A 19,713-nucleotide genomic window follows, 5' to 3' on the forward strand; every position below is an offset into this window, starting at 1 on the left:
GTAGTCCCCAGTTTAAGAATGAGTTCCGTTCCCAAGGTCTGTCCTTAAGTCGAATTTGTACATAAGCCAGAACAGTATTATTGTATAATACTGTATAAGTAGTATTGTGTAATTAACCCGAACCATTGTGTATTTAGCTCAAATCACTGTGTATTTAACTGGAATTTTGCTACAATAGGCTCCCTTTTTAACTACGGGTCGTCTGTAAAACAGGTGTTCTTAACCCGGGGACTACTCGTTTGCCTTGGTTTATTCAAGGTGAGATATGCCCAGATTTTAATGGCCATGGGCATTCTTTGTTCCACCTCTTTTATGTGTGACTCAGATCAATGTGTCCATGATTAATTAATTGTCTCCTATCTCATAAGCACAGGATATGTTTTATATTGCAATAATTCATGCCTTTAAAAACAAAAAGCCCTTTATTAACCTTAGGCATGAATTGGTTTGCAGACAAGCAAGCAAATGTTGTTTTTCTCTCCCTCTGTTGCAGTCATCCCACATTTATTGCTGTTCCATGGCATTACATTGATTTGTGCAATGCTAAAACGGCCAGCATAACTTCCCTGTATGATTTCATTGATTCTTACTGGACATGCTGGAAAGGAGCACCATGTTTGTCCAATATCCTGCATGGGCTTTAAGAGCAGTGCTCAAATTAGATTTTTAAAAACTGCTTTGGTATCAGGATGGAGGCTGCTATTAAATGAAACATTGATTATCTGTAACAGGGTTGCAGTGAAAATACAAGTCATTCTAGTTGTTCTGGCAGGGCACCGTAGAGACTGGTTCATTGGCAAAACTGCTTCCAATTTGTGATTGCTGTTGCTGGCTGTGCCTGAGCAGAACAAGCTTCTGTTTGGATCAAATAAGCCACATATAAATCATGCATCTGTGTTCATGTAACATGGCAAGCCAGTGTCACTTCTCTAACCATCTCTAAACTACTGCTTCAGTCCTGGATTATTAAATATGTCTTTTGTTTTTTGAAACTGAATATTCTAGAAGCTCTAAAACACTTAGCCAGCTTAACCTGGAGGGCAACCTTTTTCATAAAATAAACCTTGTTAGACATTCAAATACAGCCTTTGTTTAAAGCAGGAACACTGGGTAACACCAGATTATTTGAAGAAATGCAAAATAAGATGATGCAAATAGAGATCTGTAATAACAGTTGTAGAGCCAAATCAGTTTAGAAATTCTTGATTAATTTATTGCACGTACCCCAAGAGTACCCTCATAGAAAGATCCCATTGTCAAACATAAACCCAATCATTTTTCTTGGAAGTTGCTTTTGAGATAGTGTGTAAAGTCTGGTTTTCCTCAGTTGTTCAAAGAACAAGAGTTGGAAGAACATGCTGGTCCTTTTATGTTGGATTTGTTTTTTTCAGATACTACAAGAGAATGCTTAAAATTCTAATTCTGCATTTAGGCCCAGGAGGTTTTTGGCTATAGACAAACTTAGAATTTTTTTATCATACCATTTCAAGTAACATTTACAATAATTGCAAATTAGCACATTACTGTTCTGTCCTGATTTGGCTTTGATCCCACTCAGGTAGCATTGTGGAAATATTTAAACAATAAATACTCTTTTATAAGAAAAATAGTATTCATAACTCCAAATTGAACTTTTAAATAAAAGTAACTGAAGAAAATAGTCTTTAGTTCTCAGATAAATCTTGTCTATTTATTTATTTATTTATTTATAATTACCTTTTCAAAAATAGACAGTTTGCACACAGAACGTTGTTGAGCATTTTGAAATTTTCTACATGGTGATTGATAAAAGTGACTTGTCCCAGATTAAGCACAATATAATGAAAGTGTATTTTGTTTTATCTTTCATTCACTTTTATTACATAAATGCTTCCATATAAATAGTGACAGATTCTCTCAGAAGAATTAAGTCTTAGATTGGGATCCCTCTATTATTTATTTTCCTTGTTATATTATATATTTACAGGCTTATACTAGTGTGTCTAAGGCTTCACTTAGTCTTGCAGACCACAGAGAACTTGGAAAGATGATGAACACAATCATTTTCCACACAAAAATGGTAGACTCTTTGGTTGAGATGTTGGTAGAAACATCAGATCTTTCTATATTTTGGTATGTTATTTAATTTAGTTTTGAACTTTTATTAATGTTTGTAACATTTGCTGACCCAACTCCAACTTTAAAGAGAAGGTGCGAATTGTGAAATGCTGTAAAATGACTGCTGTTAACACTGTTAAATTGCATCCATACTACTAGATCGCAATCTATTCTTGTGTGGGACCCACTGAATTCCATGGAACAGTTTTGAAGAAACATTATAGAAATGCACTGTTAGTACATATTATGAGCTACAGTTTGATTCGGAGAGTGGAAGAAAACCATTTTAATTTGGATTTTAGTCCCTTGCTACCTATAGAAGAGTGGGGATCCAGCTACTGAATGTATTAAATTGTATCAGTTTAATCTAGTTGATTAAACTAGTTTTTCTGCCATGCTGTTGCTTACATACCTGTTGACAGTGGCATATGGTGGGGGCAGTCTACCTTGGATGGAGGCCGTAAGGGGGATGCTGCCAAAGACGAGGAGGAAGCTAGCAGTGGGTGTGGAGTTGGGTCATTCCTGCCAGCATGCCATTCATCTGTTTGGCAGTTGGTGCAGTGCAATAGCAACAGAAGGGAGAAAAAATTGTGCCTTCAAGTCAGTTTTGACTCCTGAAAAATGCCCCTTGCAGTTTTCTTGGCAGCATTTTTTGAAAGTGGACTTGTCCTTCCCTCCTTCCTAGTGCTGAGGGAGAGTGACTGGCCTACGGTCACCCAGCTGGCTTTGTACCTAAGCCAGGACTGAGACTCCCAGTTTCTAGACCACTACGTCAAACTGGCCGTTAGCAGCAGGAAGAATGATCCACTCCAGGTGTCCCTCTTGATGTTAAATATAGTGCTGGTATTGGCCTTCAGAGCCATGAACTGTTTGGGGCCAGCTTGTCTGATAGACAGTCTGCCTGTCCAGGCTTTCAGATTGATCTGGACTGAGGAGTCTGTGGCCAGTCAGAAGGCTCCCTTTAATATAATCTTGTATAATTCAAAAGTGCAAATTCCAGTATACAGACAAAATTGCAAAATAATGAAAATGGATTCTGATTGGAAAAACAATGAAGAAATGGATGAGAAAAGCTCTACCCATACTGCTTTGCTTCTTTATTTGGGATGTGCAAATTTTGCTGGCTGTTACTGAACAAACACTAATCCACTTTAGTACTCAGCAACAAAGTGTTTCAGAATTTTTAAAAAATCCTTCAGTTGGTATGTCTTAGGTTTTAATCATGTATACTCATGTGATCTTTAGTCCAAAAATATACTGTTTCAAAGAAAACTGGAAAACCATATATAATAGATGTGGCAATTTTAACCATTTATCATGAGAAATGTTTCCTGACCGAACAGGCAATGTGACACTGGTATACACTTTTTCATTATTTTGCTTTTATGTTTTATATTCAGAATCCACTAGAAACATTCTTCTGCAGTTGGGTCTGTGTTGAATTTTTAAAAGACTGTTCTGCTCTTTCATTTTTCCTTTCAAGTGGTCAGTGGTGACTTGCTTCCTTCAGATAACTTTTGAGTTGGAAATCGATTCTATTTTAATTTATGACTGCTCTAGTTTTATTTATTCCTCTGATTTTTATTAGAATAATTTGTGATGTTCTGAAGCTCTCATGTTATATTGTGTTTCAGTCTTTAGAAGGTTTAGGTATTGTATAAATAATATATACAATTTCTGGCATGTTAAATGTAGACTTAGTTGCGTCTTTTATACTGTTTATTGATTTCTAACCATTTTCTCCAAGTAAAATGCAAATGTAACCAATGATTCTGAACAGTTTTTACAGTCGTGCTTTTGAGAAGATGTTTCAGCAGTGCTTGGAATTGCCCTCCCAATCCAGATACTCAATTGCGTTCCCGCTGCTTTGCACTCACTTTATGAGCTGTACCCATGAACTGTGCCCAGAAGAGGTAATACTGTGACTTAAAGTAACACTTGCATAAGTAGAAAGAGAAGCTGGAGGATGATACTATTTTTATAGAGAGAGGCAAGACTGGATTAGAATACCTCCTTTGTCAACTACAATGAATCACACAGCTCAAAATTTTCTCTGTTCTATTAGAAATTCCTCTATTCTTGAGAAATAAAAAATGGCTGATTATGAAATCACTCCTGCACACACACAAACACACTAAAATTCAAATCAGTATTTAAATGTGCTTACTGGTTTATTAAAACATTTATACCTTCCGTTGCCATAAATGACCCTTTGCACAGAGGAAACTTAAAATACATGGGGCATAAGCTGTTGGATGATCAGGTAGAAGAATGTGGTTCCTCTCAGATCAGCCTGACTTAGTCTCCTTGTGGCAATGTTGAAGAAAAAGGGCACATTTGGTTTTAGAGATAATATGTCAGAGAGTAAGGGGTACATTTCTGCCTCATCCCCAACTCAGCAAGATTTCAGAGGAGACAGATAATTCTTAGCAGTGGCCTGAGCTGATTAGTTTCATTCCTTCTAATTTAAGGATTTTTTAAAACAGAACTTGCTATAAAATTATTCTTACTGGGTCAGATAAGTTGGGGGGGGGCGGGGTTAGCTAGGTATAGTAAGAATACATGTCATCTCTTTAATGTTAATTCTGTTGAAGGGAGGTCTAGCCATGTGTACTCAAGATATTTGTTTATTCGTTAGATTCATATCCTGTTGCTGAGTGTGTGTAAACTGAATGCTTTCAGTGACTAAACTATAAAGGATAACACTTTCTTGCAGTGGTGTTAGCCCAAATAAATGTTAAAAGCTATTTTCAGTGAATAAGCCTTGCATCTAGTTCTTCCTAGCTAAGATACACAAGTTCTTTGGTGTTTACATAGTTTTCTGTTTAAATTAGCTTAGTGCAAGCAAGCCTCAGTAGCAATTAATGATCTCCTAATTTTTAAAGAGTAGAGATAAATTGAGCACGGTATTTATCTTGATAGAGACATCACATTGGTGATCGCAGCCTCTCCCTGTGCAACATGTTTTTGGATGAAATGGCTAAACAGGCCCGGAATCTTATCACAGATATCTGTACAGAGCAGTGTACCCTAAGTGACCAGGTGAGAGTTAAATCTCATTATTGTGTGCTGTGACTAAAAAAATTAGGTCCTATGAAATAATTATACATTCTTCCTTTGTTTATGCCTGCCTATATCCCTTGTCTTCCACAGTTTTCTTTGTACCTATTCATATTGAAAACCCTTTGGGCATAAACCTGTTTTTTCATTCTGTATGAAGTGTCATCTACATAAAAGGAAGGAAGGAAGGATAGAGAGGAAGGAAGGAAGGAAGGAAGGAAGGAAGGAAGGAAGGAAGGAAGGAAGGAAGGAAGGAAGGAAGGAAGGAAGGAAGGAAGGAAGGAAGGAAGGAAGGAAGGACAGACAAGGCTTGGATATTTGTGAGACCATCTATCTCCAATGAACTCTGCCCATCCTACAAGAACTGAAAGGGTTGGCATGCTCCAGGTCCCATTAATTAAATAGAGCTACTTTCTGGGGTCCAGGAGGCACATCGTCTCTGTCACAGCACCTGCCCTATGGAACAACAAGCCGCCCACAGAACTCAATTGGCCCTGCCCCTGCCAACTTTGAAGAAGGCCCTGAAGCCCTGGTTCTGGTGCTGGCCAGGATGTTATATAAGCCTGCTGGAATAATAAAGGTGGTTCCCCAGGGTAGTATGTTTTACTATATTATGTTTTATTTTATCATTTTTCCATATTGTATGCTTTTAACCCTTGTTAGCTGCCCAAAGTCACTTGGCACTTTGGGGGGGGGCATATAAATTGGATGGATGGATGGACAGACTTAGCAGTTTAGATCTCATTACATAATATTTTATTTACATTTCGTTATAATCAATCAAACCTTTATTTTGATCATAGACTAGCATAACCTTTCAGAATATTATAATTGGAATAAATAGAAATTAGAGTGAAATCGCTTTTCAATCTTAAATTAAAATTTGTCATTACTAATTAATTTGCAAGGATGTAAAATTCTGGAAATGAACAGTATTACTCAAATTTACAGAGACAAAGTGGTACTGAAGGTACAAAGTGCAGTATTCCAAATGAAATTTGTTTTTTGTAAATTGTAGTCTGTTTTGAATTTTTTTTTCTCCTTTTTTAAGTTGCTGCCAAAACATTGTGCCAAAACCATTAGCCAAGCAGTGAACAAAAAGTCAAAGAAACAGACGGGTAAAAAAGGAGAACCAGAAAGAGAAAAACCAGGAGTAGAAAGCATGAGAAAAAATAGGCTGGTAGTGACCAAGTGAGTAATTCTGAGATCATTTATATTTAAATAGATAACTTGTTTTAACATCTCTTCTGTCTTTTATATACATACCTAAACATCATGCTGTTCCCTTTCAGGATAAGTAGTGCTGTGCTAAGGGCAAAAAAGGAGTGAGGAATAGTGAAAAAAACTACTTAAAGTCTTTTCTTTTCCTAAGAAAAAGGAAAGGAAATATAGCTAGATATAGTTTGCATTCACTATACCTCTCCATATCTTTCTATCCTGCAAACCATCCTTGTTTCCACCATATCCACATATGATTTTATTCCCTATTCACTTCTTCCTTTTTGAGGATATCATCAACTCCATCAACCACAGCTTTCCTGGAGTAGAGGCGAGGTTAGCCTACTCACCTCCTCTTCAGCCAGTCACTCTTCCTTCATATGTGACCAAACCGTCACAGCATTCTTTTTTTTTTTTGTACTGATCATGTACATTTGCATTCAGTACATATTCATTTATCACCCATCTTGGTGTTCAATACTTAAATTGATAGTGGAGTCCTTAGTGCTCTCTGAGCTTGGTTGTTTGCTTGCCGACATTTCATTACCCGCCTAGGTAACATCATCAATACCCCACATTGATCATGTTACCTAATTGGGTAATGAAATGTCGGCAAGCAAACAACCAAGCTCAGAGAGCACCAACAACTCCACAGTTCAGTCCTGAGCTACATATATTCTCTTCTATTGTAATTTAATAGTTTAATTTTCAGATCCATACTTCTAATTACATCATACAATCTACTTATCATTCGCTGCATCATTCAGGTTTTCAGCCAAAGGACTTGATTGTGTATTTACAAAAGTATGTACACTTTCATGATGCTAACCAACACACCTATGATATCACCATAAGCATGTTCATAAATATATTAAACAACCAGGAGACATTTCACATCTTTGCCTTTCTCCCTGTTTAGTGTTGAATCATTTGCTAAGCATTCCATTCTCGTGCATGTTTTTCCTCCATCACATACTACTCTTACCACATTCGTCATCCAACCTTCAATTCCATATTTGCAGAAAATATTCCACAAACAAACATACAGTAAACATTCTTTCTCATATTTTTTCCTCATTACTGCTGAAGAGCAACAATTGGCCTGCATACTTCCTACCCAGCTAAACCTAACTGTACTTTCCAAATTTTGCTTGTCCCCTCTTGAAACTTATCAGTGAGAATTCTGCTTAAATACTTTACTTGATATACATAACAGACTAATCCCCTGTAGCTTTTGCATTCACCTTGGTTGCTTTTCTCTTTGTATAATGGACTAGTAATAGCGTTCTTCAATCTGTGTGTGTATTGGTATGCTTCATGTCCTCCAAGTTGATGAGATGCAGGCAACAGTGTGTTGGTCTGCCATGTCTTCTACTTCAGTACTAAATTTTACCATGGACATGGTGGAGACATCTACTTTCAGCAGAGGCTGGCTGAGAAAGGACAAGATCAGCCCATGTGGTTGCTCTCCCTCCACCTCTTTTGAGAAGAACAGTCATATCACTGCTCTTTCTCAACCTCACTGATACTGGAGCTGTGCAAGGCAAATTGCTACACAAAAAAATTCTCAAGGATACTCAGATTTGCTTATGGTGAAGCCATGTACAATGGAGGGCTACTCTGATCAATAGCAGGTCTGCACAACAAAGATCTATTTTTATATTGTAACCTTCTGCTTTCCATTCAACACAAGTTCGAACGAAAGAATTGTTCCTTTTTTATGCTCTGTGCTACCATTCTTAGTATAAAGAATTATATAATTGTATTCAAATAGAATATATGTCCTCCCTCATCTTTATATCTTTTTTTTAGATTGGATGGATGGTTCTTTATATAGTTTTATTCTTTCATATGTGACTTGCATATTCTTTTTTTTTTTTAATCCTCTCAAGCCTGGACAAATTGCACACGGCACTTTCTGAACTCTGCTTTTCTATCAATTATGTTCCAAACATGATTGTATGGGAACACACCTTTACCCCAAGGGAATACTTAACGTCTCACTTGGAAATTCGCTTTACCAAGTAAGTCCAATGTACAATTTTAAATCATTACCTTTGGCTATGATGAATGATACTTCTTTGGAATCATCTCTGTGTATGTTCCATCTAAGGCACTGGCCAACTTCATTGCTGCTTATTTTCAGTTATACAACTATATTGTGTTTTGTCATTTTATAGGAATTAAAGTATTATCAAGGTAAATGATCATACTAATCAGATATTCATGACAAATGTCTAAGTTTAGATAATGGGATAGATCTGTTTTTAATATCAAAACAAGAAGAGTCATTGAATCATAGAAAGTTCCAAGCCAATTGACATTTTGTGGCAAGCACCCCTATTGCTCTAGCATACGAGAAAGTCTGTTGTTTTTGTTTAATCCTACCAGCCGAGTTAGGTCAGGTAGATCAAGGCATACTTCAGCATTTCTGTATGGGAGCTTGATATAAGTCACTGTGATACGTGGACAGTTCAGCTGTAGCGTTACATGGAAGAGCAGGACATTGCCCTTGAGCAATGCCCTTGTGTGTGAATAATCCATTTTCCCTTATTATTCTTCTGCGTGGCTGGGGAAAAAAGTACACCAGAATTTTGTTTCACTTATGCCAGAAAAGTAAACCAGAATTTGATTTCACAGATTCCTGGCTTATAATCATATGCTAATTAGGGACTGGATCTCACACTGAAATTTAGTCAGCTGTTAAACAAAACCAAACTACTCATCCTCCATAGAACGTCTAAATGTTTTGTTTAACAGACTGAAGTTTACTTTAAAGCACAATTCTTGTTTTGCAAATAACAGAAAACTGGCAAAGGGGGATCTTTTCGGCCAGTTCCTTTCAAATAGGGGGGTTACTTTGATAGATCTTCTCTACTTCTCAAGCAGTGTCAAGATGCATCAGGAATTAACATTCAACAAGTATTAATGACCACTGCTACGTGTTATTTTTAAACCTTCAATCTCAGCAGTGGATTTAAAGTGTCTATCTCATTTTACAAAGTGTTTCAGATCATGTACATGCAAAATGCATGAATGGAAGATGTTTGTTTATTAGGTGGCAGTTTATAGTATCACTTGTCCCAGCTATTTGTCTGCTTTAATAAGGGAAGTAATAAACTCCTGTCTCTCAAGACAAGAAAAAAAATCCAAGGGAAAATTAAGGGAAAAAACCCTTTCAGAACTATTTTATTTTAACCATGCTTATTTAAGCATTTTAACTGTTCCTTGGGTCAGATGAATAGCAGCTATTAGATGCTGATTTTTTTGGATTTCCCTCAAGATGCCATTCTATACTGGGACCAGTGAGAAGGCTTATTCTTTAATCCAGTTTCTAACACTTGGCTAAAATGTGCTTGTGAGTTGCAGAGGTCTTATAGCTTCTAGCCTGGTAAACATTTTAATGCAAACGTGGGCTAAGTAGTCAGTGGCACTAGAAACCCAGACAGATATCAGACTGTTCAGATGATAGAAATAACTGTGTTATAGTAGTTTAAAGCCAGGTTTTGTTGGTTGAAAACTTTTCATTTAGATTATTCAGTATCTGCATTTATTAGGAAATAGACCAATAGCTTCGTGACACTACTGTGCTAATAGCTTTCATTTTTACAAAGGTCAATTGTTGGAATGACGATGTATAATCAGGCAACACAAGAAATCGCAAAACCTTCAGAATTGTTAACGAGCGTCAGAGCTTACATGACAGTGCTCCAGTCAATAGAGAATTATGTACAGATTGACATCACAAGAGTGTTTAATAATGTCCTTCTTCAGCAAACCCAGCATTTAGATAGTCATGGGGAGCCAACCATCACCAGTCTATACACAAATTGGTAAGCATTTGAATGACTCTTTCAGTCTGCAGCTTTATTTTCCCTGTTGTGTTTTGAAAGAGGCAAGCTTTCAGACTTAAAAAAAAAAAGTTTGGGAATGAGTGCCCAAGTGATGGAGAACAATGTGCCCTGCTTCAGTATGCAGCTTAAAACTGAACTGCATCTCTCAGAGACTCTGTGTGTGTGTCTGTGTGTGTGTGGTTTTTAAACTTTAAAGATGATACAATTAACATTTCTTCAAAAACTTAGTTTTTAAACTAAGTCTCAGTATAACTATATGAACTACATTACCATTGAATAAAGAACTGCATATTTGAAAAAGTATATTAAAAACCAGCTGCATGGTGAGAAAAAAAAAGGAAAGGGAAAAGCATACTAACCTACCTTAAGAAGAAAGAAAAACTCCAAGACAATGCACCCCAGGGGGAAAAAAACTTTAAAAATAAAACAACTGAGCCAAAGTAATAACTGAAAAGCTCACCTACCCAAATTATATCTAGTCCTAAACGAATATTTCTAAAAAAATGAAAAGAAGAAAAAACTTTCAGGCTATTAAAATTATATAGCTTTCTTCAATGTCAACATTAAGATTCAATTTTTAAAGATTGAATTAAACCTAGATCAAATAGAATCATAGTGTCTGGTCTTGCTTCTGATTCGGTTCAAAGCAAATTCAGAGACCAAGTTTATCAAGCCAACTTTATTTATTTATTTTTATTTATTTAATAGACTTGTCCCCGCCCATCACCCCCCCTTTTTTTTTCAATAGTCCAGATTCAGTATATCCTAAGTTCTTCAGAGTAAAAGATGCCAGATTTTTTAGATATGGCATAATAAAACATTAACATTTTTAACCCTCAGCTGCCTTCCAAGAACTTAGTTCATCATCATAATAATACCTAACTAATAAGGAATGACAAGTGCACACTCAGGACATCTCCAACATAGGATGAAAGCCAACCTTTTAAAAATATTCTCTGAGTGATCCAGTAGATCCTAAAAAGTGTTTTGGTTGGTCTTTGTTTTGTTTTGCTGCAGACAAATTTTTAGATCATAAGAAACCTATCTAACATTCCTTAAAGCCTGAAACCATGGGCTATCCCGATTGTTCCAAATCTCTTGTATATTGTCCAATTTTTTTTAAAAAAAGGGTAATAATAAATTGGCAGTTTAGTCTCAATAAAGGTCTTCTCCCATACAGTCAAAGCTGCTGGGGCTTCAGAGGCTGTGCCAGAGACGTGAACTCATATATCAGCTGAATACTGGATTTCATGAAGTAGTGTTTTAATTTCCTATCAAGGAAATTGCAGATTAGTTTTAACTGAATATACCTGCTCTGAAAACTGGCATTTAATACATTAGGTTGCTTGCTATGTGAATTAGCAAGGACAAAAATCCATATGTCTTATCAAAGTTGATATGGTGTGAATTCTACTATGAAAATAAATTTCATTTTGTTAAGGTATTTGGAAACTTTGCTAAGGCAAGTCAGTAACGGCCATATAGCCTATTTCCCCGCGATGAAGGCATTTGTGAACTTGCCTACTGAAAATGAGCTGACATTTAATGCAGAAGAATATTCAGACATCTCAGGCAAGTTTTCTGTAACAATTTAACTTGTTTGTAAATGTTTTTCTGTCAAGAAATTCTGTCAAGTAACATCCTTAAATATAAATACTCCATCGGGAGGTCAGATAGCAAAGCTACAGAGTTGAACCCAGAGAGGAACAAAGAGAATTCTGCTCACACAGTGGGGCTTTCCTAAATCTTCAGAAGCTGATCCTGAAGGTTAAAAGTCCCTTTGAAACATCTGATGGATCAAAGGGAGCTAAGGAAAAGGGGGAGTGAGAAGTAGAAGTTGAGGATAAGTTTGTTCTATAGTGAGGGGAGTTTCTATTTATCTGCTTCTTTTGTACACTGCACTAAATAGTTAGATGGCAGATTATTTTCTACTGTGAGTCTTTGAGATAGAGCACATATCTAAGATGCCAACTTGTGCTAAAAGAACAGAATAACAATATATATTGTATACATTATATTAAGGCAGTGTGATTTAGTTGTAACCAAATGAATATGGTTTTTCTTCCTTAGAAATGAGAGCCCTGTCAGAACTCCTCGGTCCATATGGCATGAAGTTCTTGAGTGAAAGTCTCATGTGGCATATTTCCTCACAGGTTGCCGAGCTCAAGGTAGCTTTCATTATTCTAACATAGTCACTGTTTCGATAATTTAGCAGCCAAATTTCTATTAAAATTTTAAAATGTTAAAATCTCTAAAATGATTTAAATAAGTACAACCTTCTGTCCTCATTCATCAGGATTTTCCCCTGCATTTTATCTCAATGGCGGACTCTTCTCATTTTGGGAAAATGTTTGCAGTTTTCTTAAAGTGCACAAACCTGTTTGTTTAATCATCAGCAGTATTCAAACAACGTATCTCCATACATCTTAAGTGCCTGGGATTAGCTGGACAGATCTTTACATCTGATTACATATAACTTTCAGTTTTGTGGCTGCCATATGCCCTATTTATCTGTTTAAACAATTTATTTAGCCACTTATCTCATGGCAGTGACCCATGAGCACACAGAGAAGTAAAGTCAACAAAACATAATGCAACAAATAGAAACCTAAACTTATAATGATAATACATAACATACGTTCAGGCCTAAAAATCCAGTATTGATCCATACAGACCAAACCACAAATCCACCAACAGAACTGGTTTAACCTCCTGGCCCAGTGCCTCGGGGAGCATCCTGGCCTTTAATGCCTTATGAAAGAGATCCTGATCTCTGGGGGTTGCTATTCCATAGGGCAGGTGCCATGTCAGAGAAGGCATGACTCCTAGGTCCCACAAAATGACATTTCTTAATGGAAGGGACCTGGAGCACGCCAGTGCTGCCTGTTCTGGTGGGGTGAGCAGAAATGACTGCAAGTATCCTGGCCCCATGCCGTGTAGGGCTGTATAGTGATTACCAGCACCTTGCATTACACCCAGAAACCTGCTGGGAGCCAGTGCAGCTTGCAGAGCAGGCGTGTCACATGGGCATAGCATAAAGTGCCCAAAATTCCTGCACCACTGCATTCTGGACCAGCTTCAGTTTCTGAATGCTCTCTTGATAGTTTGAACCACAACTCCTTGCCTTGGATGCTTGATGGAAGTTGAAATCCAAAACATGTGACTGATTTAAAGTTGTCTGTCCCTAGCTTAAGGAAATCCAGTAAGGTCTCAAGAAACTTAATCTTTGAGATCTAGTATTCTGCTGAGTGGTATGGTGAAAGCCTTAAAGCTACAGCTTTAATTCCTTGAATGCAAATTACCTGTATCTTGTAAATTAGTCTCAAAAATTTGCTATAAAAATCCTGCCAAAATAGAAGAAGGAAGGATATAAGGCAATGTTTTGAAGATCCATCCAGACCAAACTCAGAAAATATAAGAGATTTTTCCATGAAGAAAACCTATAAAGGTGATGTTGATGTGGATCAGTTACCTAATGTATTGGATATTGTGTTCTGTTAACTTCCTATATAGTTTTCTTCACATATTGTGCAGAGAATATTATTTATAATTTGCTTTATTTTGCTTTGCTCTGCGTTCTGCTCTGCTTTGCTTTTTGCTCTGCTCTACTTTCTTTTTAGACCATCATAGTCCAGATTGAGGAATGTGATCCAGTTATTCCAAACCAGCTTTGGCCAAGCTTCGTGAGATGATTAGAACAATAAATGCTTTATGAAGTAGACAGAGCTTTTTATTATTACACTACGCTTTCTGTTTGCTGTGTAGTCAGGCAAAAATAGTATAATGACATAGTTCTTCTGGTCAGATAGTAGGAAGATCTGGATTTCATGAGCTGTTTCCTGCTTGCCACACTGAAATGTTCTAAAGCATGCACTTATTACTATACTCAGATCTGTGCCTGACCTGAGATCTTGCTTCGTCTTAGAAACTTGTGGTTGAGAATGTTGAAGTACTAACACAAATGAGGACCAGTTTTGATAAACCAGATCAGATGGCAGCTCTCTTCAAAAGATTGTCATGTAAGTATTCTAATCAATAAACAATATAAATATTCATCATATTTATTAGTTCTATAATAAAAGTTTCTTAGTGACAAAAAAATAAGCAGCCAAAACAGATCAGCACTTTCAAATAAACACTAAAATTAGCAAATTACGCTCGTTAGAAATAACAGTATAAGACAAAAACTTTAAAAGCTTGTAAGAATTTTAAAAAGAGTTCTTGACACTAAAAGGGTATCAAAGTGGGTTCCAAACATGCTTCTGGAAAAAGAGTGTTCGTTCTTTCATTCTTTTCCTTTCGTTCAATCTTAGATCTGATTTGCATTTCACACAACTTAACTTAGTCTTCCTAGTTTATTACCCTTCAGTCAGAATTCCTAGTCAGCATCTGGTGGGTACTAGGTTGGAGAAAGCTGCAATAAAGCTAAAGTATTTAGGCCATTGTCTTGCTAAATTATATGGGATTACTTTCATTTTTTGTAGATCAGAGTTTTAAACAGAGTATAGAGTCTGCTCCACTATTTGTGCTCTAGACCCTTGATCATCTTAGCTAATTAAAGCTAGCTGGAGATGGTTAGCCGGGGATCCTATAGACTTTCCTCTTTCAGAAAAAGTTCTTCTCTTGGTCCTGAAAAAGGAAGTGGCATGCCCCCTTCTCAAAAGTCCTTGCCTGGAACTGGGTTTTGGACTACTACTATCTAGTAGCAAATACTGCCCTGTTGAATGGGATGATGGAATGGAAAATGCCTTCAACTTTGATGTGCTTGGGTGAAATATATTTTCTAGATTTGTATCTGATACAGGCCTGGTTTCAGCTCTGAAACTGCTTTGGTTGCTCTGGTGGATGATCCTTATTAGAAAATAAGGCAGAAGTGCATGATTGTCCTAGATATCTTGATTTTTTTTTAATACCATCGATTACAGTATTTTCATAGAATTACTTGTTATTCTAGGAAGTTAGTGTCACTCTGATAATGATGAAACAGTAGTATTGAGCACAGTTTGTTTGGTTTAGCCGTGAGGTACTGCAGGGATCCATATTGTCCTCCATGCTCTGTAACACCCATGTGAAAGGCTGGATGAAATAATGTGAAAATTTGAAGCTAGGGATAATCAGTATCCAGAAGATACGCAACTGTCTCTGAATCAGTCTTCAAGGGCCTGACCAATGTGTAGAGGCAGTGTTAGTTGATGAGGAACAGTAAACAGGAACTAAATACTGACAAGACAGACATGCTTCTAGAAGCAGGTATGGTGAACAGATGGGGATGTATTTCTCAAATAGTATTGTCCCCCAGAAATCCAAATGCCTGCATTGGCTATCAGCTCAAGGTGGTTCTTTAGCTGTGGACCTTCCATTATAAGGATAATGTAGCCACAACAATTTATACATGAATAACCTTGCATTTGTGCTCTGTGATAGACCACCTTTGAAAACAATTTGGAGGTTTCACCTGTAAGAAAGGTACTCCTCAGAACATGCAAAAGCAGAGTTACATTTCACATATTTTCCCTGATACTCACTTATTCCTTATTCACTTTCAAACCTAAGGCCCAGATGACTTGGGCATAGATTGATGCTGGATTGACACAGTGTTTGAAAACTTTGAAAACAGAGGGAATCCTGCTCATGGACAAAGTTTATAAGCAGCATTTGGGAACTACACCTTGAATGAGGTTCACCTTGGTTCTATTCCTTTCTTTATGGGACTTTGTCTTCATTATCCCTCTGTCTTTACTAGTTCAGTTCCATTGACAGCTTAAGGCAAGGGCCTTCATCCAGAAATTCTGGCTGTGGCAGTAGGGTTTTTGGGGGAGGGTGTGTTCATGAGATTTTAAAATGCAGATATTTTCCTCCTGGCTGATTAGTTTGTGCCATGGTCCACCTGCTACAGAACTTAGCAAGGACCAAAAAATGCTAATTATGACCCTAAGTTGGTGAAAAATTGCCCTTCTGTTTCAAAGCATTTACATTTTTTTCAGCTGTTGACAGTGTTTTGAAGAGGATGACTATTATTGGTGTCATTTTATCATTCCGATCACTTGCACAAGAAGCGCTTAGGGATGTAAGTACTGTGTTGGGCGCTATAACTGTTCTGTTAAACTCAAGTACATGCAAGTTGAGTGAAACATATTTCAGAAGTAAATGTGATTAAGTGCTAATAATTGTAAATGAAGCCAAATGAGGATGCTGTAAGAATCACATTTTCAGTGTTCTATAATAGAACTGTGCAAATCTTTGGAAAACATGAGAGCAAATACAGTCTCTTCTTTTGAATTGTTAATGCAGCCACATCTTTTTCCAGGCTAATGAGGCCGCATCTATTATTATTATTATTATTATTATTATTATTATTATTATTATTATTATTATTTGGGAGCTGCTCCCAGCTGTGTGCACAGACACGTGCAGAGATAGCTGCTGCAACACATTTCAAAGCACCTCTTTTGCTGGATTTTTACAGTCATAATGCTTCATGGTTAAAAGTGAGCAATTTACTTGTACAGGTAGTCCTCCTTTAGCAATTGTGTTTAGTGACCAGCAGTGACAATGGTGATGAAAAAGTAACTTTGCGACCAATCCTCATATTTACGGTCTTCGCAGGTCTGTAAAGCAAAGGAAAGCTGAAGTAAGTTCATAAGCATAGTCATGGTTTCACTTAGTGACTGCTTCACTTAACGACTGAGTTGCTGCTCTCAATTGTGGTTGAGGACTACCTGTAGTTGCTTTTGGATGTAAGAAGTAGTCTTTTAGTTGTTTTTCTGGTTCTCTGTAAAACTCTGACATTGTGATCTCAATAGCTTTAAAATAGCTGGTATGCATAAATCACGGGTGGGATGGGATAAATATATGCAGAGATTATAAAATGCTATCAAAAGGGGAAGAAGATACACTGAGGGATTTTTTTTTTTCCATGTTCCCTTATCTTAGGTCTTATCCTATCACATTCCTTTCCTTGTAAGTTCAATTGAAGACTTTAAGGATCACATTCCAAGAGAGACTGATATGAAGGTAATAACTTTGTCCCGAGAGTAAGGAGATTTAATTCCAATAAAGAATATATATCAAACCATAAAAGTAATATATAATATAAGGCAGCCTGCCTTAGCTTAGCTGTGGAACTTCTGGGCATTTTTGATTAGCATGATAAAAAGAATTATATAGTATCATGCTTCTGTGATCATTTACAATTCCAGGATTTGTTGTCTTCAACACATGTTGTGAAGAACCTATTTATGTTAATCAAAAGTGTTAAGTGTCACCGTGGGAAAGACTGGGGAGCAATTGTCATCAATGGTGAGAATGGAATGTTGGGGAATGGAAGAGAGTTAAAGAGGGAAGCTGAGACTGATTAGAAAAGAGGGAAGAGAATAGCCATTTGTTATTACTTTTACAATTAGCAAGAGCTTCTATTGTTTAGTTGTTGAAATATTCCTTAAATACATGGATATTTTAAAGTCATTTTGGTCTGAGGGGCTTTCAGGGACAGATGCAAGTACGTAATAGGAACAGACTGTAGCTCGGTAGTCACTGGCAGCTGATTTTTCTGACAAGCAGTGGGGAAGAATTGTTTCTGGGGCAGGACCCTATCATGGAGCCCCTAGATATGTAACCAACAGCATTGTAGAGGGAGAAATTTGAAAGGCATTTTGAAATGTTTTCAGGATAATGAGCATTCATTCTCTAAAACGATAGCCTCCTACTTTGAAATAAAATCAGATTTGATTTACAGGGGGCACCTAGAATCAAATCTCTCTAGATGTAGTAAGACAGCATTAACAGCACAAATGATGCCTGAATTTAGTTAGATTTTCAGTTTGTGCAATTTGAGAGTGGCTTGGAATTCCTGTGTGATAGTGCTGACTGAATTTTTCAATATATATTAGCTGTGATATTACCAAAAGCTTTTCTACTTTTCCCTAGCTCTGTTTTTAACCTTTCTACAGTGCAGTTACTTAAAAAGAATGTCCTTCCTGCCAAATTTCATAGAGCCTACTGACATTTTTCATTCTACAACACGGTTTTGTTTTTCAGGTTGCAATGAATGTATATGAGCTCTCATCAGCTGCAGGGCTCCCATGCGAGATAGATCCTGCCCTGGTGGTTGCGCTTTCTTCTCAAAAATCAGGCAAGATATAAATCATGTGGACAGTGGGTGTTATGTGATGACTTGTGCATTCAGCCATTTACTGTTGTGAAATCAACCACTCTTGATTTCATCTCCCTTTATTTTAAAATACACAAGTTTTTTTTTAACCAACTCTCTATTTGCAGGATAAAATATTGCGATATTGTTGCTATTACTTGTTTGTGGGCTTCCTTCCCTCCCTTATTTATAGCAGAGAATTGAAATAGTGAAAAACTGATATAAATGATATTTTCCCCTGAATGCATGCACCTGGAGGAGGTGGCTAAATGCTGGTTAAACTCTTATTCTGTGATTAAGTTTATCTATCTTAGGCTCCTATCTAGGATACAAGCCTTCATGTGTTTTCATTTGGACCAAGTTGAAATGAATGTGGGTCCCTAAAAAACATTTTACTTGTGAATCAACAGAGGCTTCTAATTCTCAATAGCTTCATCTCTTTTTTTAACAAGCTATATATATTTCACTTCTCTCCATTCTAGCATTGTTTTTAAAATCATTAACGACACAGCAATTCTTTTTTCTTGATGTTTTCTTTTCTTGAGTTTTTTTTTGAAGGTTTATTTTATATGAAAGAATAGTACTTGCTCGTGCTGAGTGATATGCATGTGTAAATTTTCTAGAACACTTAACTTCATGTAACATAAAATTGAGGCTCTTCAGTCGGAACATGACATTGATTACTATTTGACAATGATTACAATTCAATTTTTTGATACCCTGTTTCTCATAGCTCTTACATTCAAACAGCTAGAGGTGCTGCTGTAAATATTTTCTTGTGACTGACTCTCCAATACGAAATCCTCTATTTGCTTATTAATATCCATAGTTTCAAAAAACATCTCTATCATCCTGCTTGGATGCCAAAATAGTCTGAAAGCTTTCAGAGCTGTTACCTTAAATAACAAGCCCATTCCTGCAAGGGTTGAGAAAGAATTCCTCAAATACAGTGATACCTCGGGATACGAACGCCTCTGCTTGCGAATTTTTCGGGTTACGAACAGCTCCGGCCCCAAAATTTTACCTCGGTTTGCGAACTCCGCCTCGGGGTACGAGCCATTTTCCGCCCGTGCCACGTGGTCCGCGGCCATTTTCTGCCCGTGCCACGTGGTCCACGGCCATTTTTCCGCCCGTGCCACGTGGTCCGCGGCTGTTTTTCCGGCCCTGCCGCGTGGTCTGCGGCCGTTTTCACGCCGCACCGGGCTGTTTTCGCGCCGGGCCGGGCCGTTTTCGCGCCGCGCCGGGCCGTTTTCGCGCCACGCCGCGCTGCACCCGGCCATTTTCGCGCCGCACCACGCCGCTTTCCGTGTGGTCCGTGGACGCCAGAACGGATTA

General features: G+C 37.3%; 1 protein-coding gene across 4 annotated transcripts in view; it reads left to right on the plus strand.

Moving 5' to 3' along the window:
* Nucleotides 1–19,713, plus strand: part of NCKAP1 (NCK associated protein 1) — a 66,638-nt gene that overhangs the window by 42,988 nt on the left and 3,937 nt on the right. For all 4 annotated transcript variants that reach the window (XM_088135731.1, XM_088135732.1, XM_088135734.1 and 1 more), the window contains 12 exons: nt 1,967–2,112; nt 3,878–4,010; nt 5,020–5,139; nt 6,209–6,348; nt 8,268–8,399; nt 9,990–10,208; nt 11,671–11,801; nt 12,300–12,397; nt 14,155–14,248; nt 16,214–16,296; nt 17,163–17,243; nt 18,267–18,360. In XM_088135731.1, the coding sequence (XP_087991857.1) occupies nt 1,967–2,112; nt 3,878–4,010; nt 5,020–5,139; nt 6,209–6,348; nt 8,268–8,399; nt 9,990–10,208; nt 11,671–11,801; nt 12,300–12,397; nt 14,155–14,248; nt 16,214–16,296; nt 17,163–17,243; nt 18,267–18,360 (1,471 nt within the window). The remainder of the gene's footprint in view (nt 1–1,966; nt 2,113–3,877; nt 4,011–5,019; nt 5,140–6,208; nt 6,349–8,267; nt 8,400–9,989; nt 10,209–11,670; nt 11,802–12,299; nt 12,398–14,154; nt 14,249–16,213; nt 16,297–17,162; nt 17,244–18,266; nt 18,361–19,713) is intronic.

This window comes from Python bivittatus, unplaced genomic scaffold (assembly GCF_059951505.1).
Source record: "Python bivittatus isolate LINGU-HERP-01145 unplaced genomic scaffold, Pbiv_v1 ctg000200_np1212, whole genome shotgun sequence".
NCBI lineage: Eukaryota > Metazoa > Chordata > Lepidosauria > Squamata > Pythonidae > Python > Python bivittatus.